This window comes from Penaeus monodon, chromosome 21, assembly GCF_015228065.2.
Source record: "Penaeus monodon isolate SGIC_2016 chromosome 21, NSTDA_Pmon_1, whole genome shotgun sequence".
In the NCBI taxonomy this organism is placed as follows: domain Eukaryota; kingdom Metazoa; phylum Arthropoda; class Malacostraca; order Decapoda; family Penaeidae; genus Penaeus; species Penaeus monodon.
This window is the reverse complement of record NC_051406.1, coordinates 24,782,520-24,785,767: the sequence shown is the minus strand read 5'-3', so window position 1 is coordinate 24,785,767 and position 3,248 is coordinate 24,782,520. Positions and strand designations below refer to the sequence as shown.

The window sequence follows — 3,248 nt, the reverse complement described above, 5'->3', positions numbered from 1 at the left end:
AAATCATATTTCATATTGTATGGGCAAACCCCGTAGAGTATGTCGTGCTTTTTTTTCGACTCGGGAAGTCCAACTAATGTTTTGTTACAGGTTGTGAAGTTCGTTTGCTTCATTCCCATCCTCAGCATGGTATTTTAACATTTCACTTTGATGTTATCTTTTAAAGTATAAACTTCCACAGATAACCAATTTGTATCACCTGTGTGGTATGTATTTCTACCGGTTGTTGACACTCAGCGTTGCTCGTATCGTACCCACGCCCATTTTTTTTAGTTTTACTACAGATCGTATCACATCAAACCCATAACACGTAGCATTCTCAGATTCCCACTCTCCCCGTTCTCATCCGTGCTATCACACCGCATCCAGGGTGTAGAAGGCAACAGTTCCCGCATCAAATACCAATGGTGGCAGGTGTCTCCGAGTGCCCACCCTGACGTAACGTACCCATGCCGCCCACTGCCTCGAAGCGCTCACCTGAACAGTCAAGCCTACTACCGCGCACGTACCCATACTGCCTCGGTCCCACAGTGCTTACTGTATCAACACAGCCTAATTAGCACGCGCCAAAAAAGTTGTTTGGTGGCCATAGCAGCGGGCAAAAAGTTTCACCCCGCATGAGGAGGTGACAACGACAGGCGTGGGCGTCTCTCGAACACTTCTTTGAGAGCACACTGAAGAGGGCAAAGGAAGGCGCCATGGGCGGGCCTCGGGTTAGGGCAGCTTCGGGGCTCCTCTACCACGGGCGGGCGGGCGGGTAGCTGTGGCAACGCCCGAGCAGGAGCCCACGCAGATGTCTGGCAAAACAACTGAACTTTGGAATTCGTGCGGGAGTGACCTCGCTCTCCGAGGCTGTGTTTTACATTTATTGGGGTTTAGTCACGAGGGAAATGGTCATTGCATTCCTTGTCGGTCAATTAGCTCGGGGATTAAGTGAAATGTCCTGTGGTGTGTCTAGCTCCGGCCTCTCTTGGCCGGTGATTTATTCCTCATGCATGGTTCACCTACTTTTTTTTACTAATGAGAATTTGGAGACGACTTATCAGGTATACGAACTCATAATTTTTATGTCACAGTAACTTATTCTAACTTCCGCATTGAGGCTTAATAAAACGACTAAGAGTATCGCCTAATTAAATGCCAAATCGGTATAATAGTAGTAATTTTCTTCTCTAACTAATATTCCTCCTTCCCTACTAGCGTCTCGAACTGGAAATTCTTCTTCAAAAGACTTGGAAAAGCATCCGCATGACGAGATAGACTCTGTTCCCGGGTGAGGCTGATGGGTGCTCCCTGCACAGGACGTCCCATGGGTGTTCCTGCGTGCTCGGCCGCCGTGCCCTCTCCTCCATCCTCGCCTTATACCTTGCCTGACACTTTATAACACAATGCCATCACACGTTAGCTGAAAATAGAGAGACGGAACTCGTGACTGAGAAGTGTGCGTTGAGAAATGATCTTCTCGAGTCTAAATCTTTGAGTACTCTTGACAAACACACACATCCGCATTTCCGCGGGGTATAAATTATTCATCTACCTGTCACGAGCTAAACCTGATGCCATGCGTGGACTGTTGGGTCATTTTAAAGCATTTTTCACGAAATGGGCAGCCCGGTTATGTTTCCTTTCATACGTACAATGTGGCTCGCTATCTACTGTACTGGCGGCATCTTCAGATTTCTCTCCTCATTCATTGTAAAGTTGGCACCCACATCTCTCAGCTAGTACATCTGGCCTTTCAAGAACTTACCGCGGACCGAGAAATACCTGGTCTTAACTCTGGGAAATTGTAAGAAATTGCGGCTTTCTTTGAACCAGAAATGTCCGTTGGCACTGGCGTTTACCGGAAAAATGGATGTATGGTTGAAATTTCATGAATATTAAGCTCTGTCTTTTCAGTGCAAGTGCGTTGAAATATAAAGGTGTGAGGGACTACCTTTCCTCGCGGAGGTGCGTTAACCGGCGGGGACCGCTGCGCATGCCAGTCTCTTCATTAAATGTGTCAGAAACGACATATAATTTGCTAATTAACTTATCATTCACCCCATAGTCACTCTTATGGCGACCTTTAGATAAAGGTAGGTACACCAAGATAAGATAAAAATGGAGTGGGCGAGGGGGTCCGAGCGTTTATTGGGCGAGAGACGGCGCGTATGGCGGCGTGTGGCAACGCAGCCGACGGGGAGGCTGAGCAACCTCGTCTCGTCACAAGTGTCCAGGCATGTGAGGAGGGAGGACTGAGTTTTCACACAAAATCTACGTGATTTTGTTGTGTTAAATTCTTTTTATTACTGTGCTCTTGAAAAATCCAATCTGTGTTTTTGTTTGTTTATTTATTAGTTCTCTCTCAGTAGATAGATATGATAGTGTTGGAAAGAGTGCAAGAGTGCGAAGGTGGATCTGCCTTGTGTCCGGGTGTTTAAAACCTTGGAATAAAGTGATGGAGGTTTAGTGGGTGTTCGTGGTAGCGCCGCGGGCTGTGATAGCTGTAGTTAGTACCTGTGGAGAGCCAAACCTGCCCCAGCCCGCCCCTCCTACCTACCAACCTACCCAGTTCTTCGCCCTCTCACCTGGGATGAGTCCTTCGTCCCGGTGAAAAGGCCTGAAGACTCGCTCGACACCTCAACAAAAAGATATCGCAGGTTCTCTCACAAAATTTTTTGATTGGAAAGATCGCAAGCTACGCTACACTATGTCGAACTACAAGTCGGACTGCCGCAAGTTCCAGCCCAACATCTTCAACAAGAGCAAATGCACCAACTGTTTCAGGCAGCGCGAGGAACACTCTGCAGAGGCCCTCGAATCCAACAGAGTAAGTTCGAGAATATAAAAAGTTCGGATTAATTTCAGGAATAGGCCAGCGTAAAGGTCTCTTTCTAGGCCTATCTCGCATAACAAGTGAGGGAAATAAGTTTTATTTGTAGGTCTATATCACAGAGTAAGATCGCGAAACGCGTTCAGTTTGTAGGCCTATGTCTTCGAGCAATTTCTTATAATTAAAAAAGTTTTATGATTAAGCTTGTACATCAGAATAAAATGATAAATCCAGTGTTCTGTTCCGTGATCCATTTACATACAAGAAGGAGAAGCAGACATCAAAGAAATATAACGATAAAAAGTAGGAAGATGGTCAGACCAAGGGAGGGAAATGAACTTTGAGGAAATGAATCATTTTTTTACGTGGAAAGGACGGGCAGGGAGGCGAGGGAAGGGGCCGAGCACAGGTTGAAGCGGCAGGTGCGGCAGTG

At 46.6% G+C, this 3,248-nt stretch overlaps 1 protein-coding gene across 1 annotated transcript in view; it reads left to right on the top strand.

The window, feature by feature from the left end:
- Positions 1–2,198: 2,198 nt before the first annotated feature.
- The window catches only part of LOC119586376 (protein MLP1 homolog), a gene marked incomplete in the record, with an annotated part of 73,375 nt that continues 72,325 nt past the window's right edge, over positions 2,199–3,248 (top strand). The window contains 1 exon segment of the mRNA XM_037935088.1: positions 2,199–2,812. Within this exon segment, the coding sequence (XP_037791016.1) occupies positions 2,693–2,812 (120 nt within the window).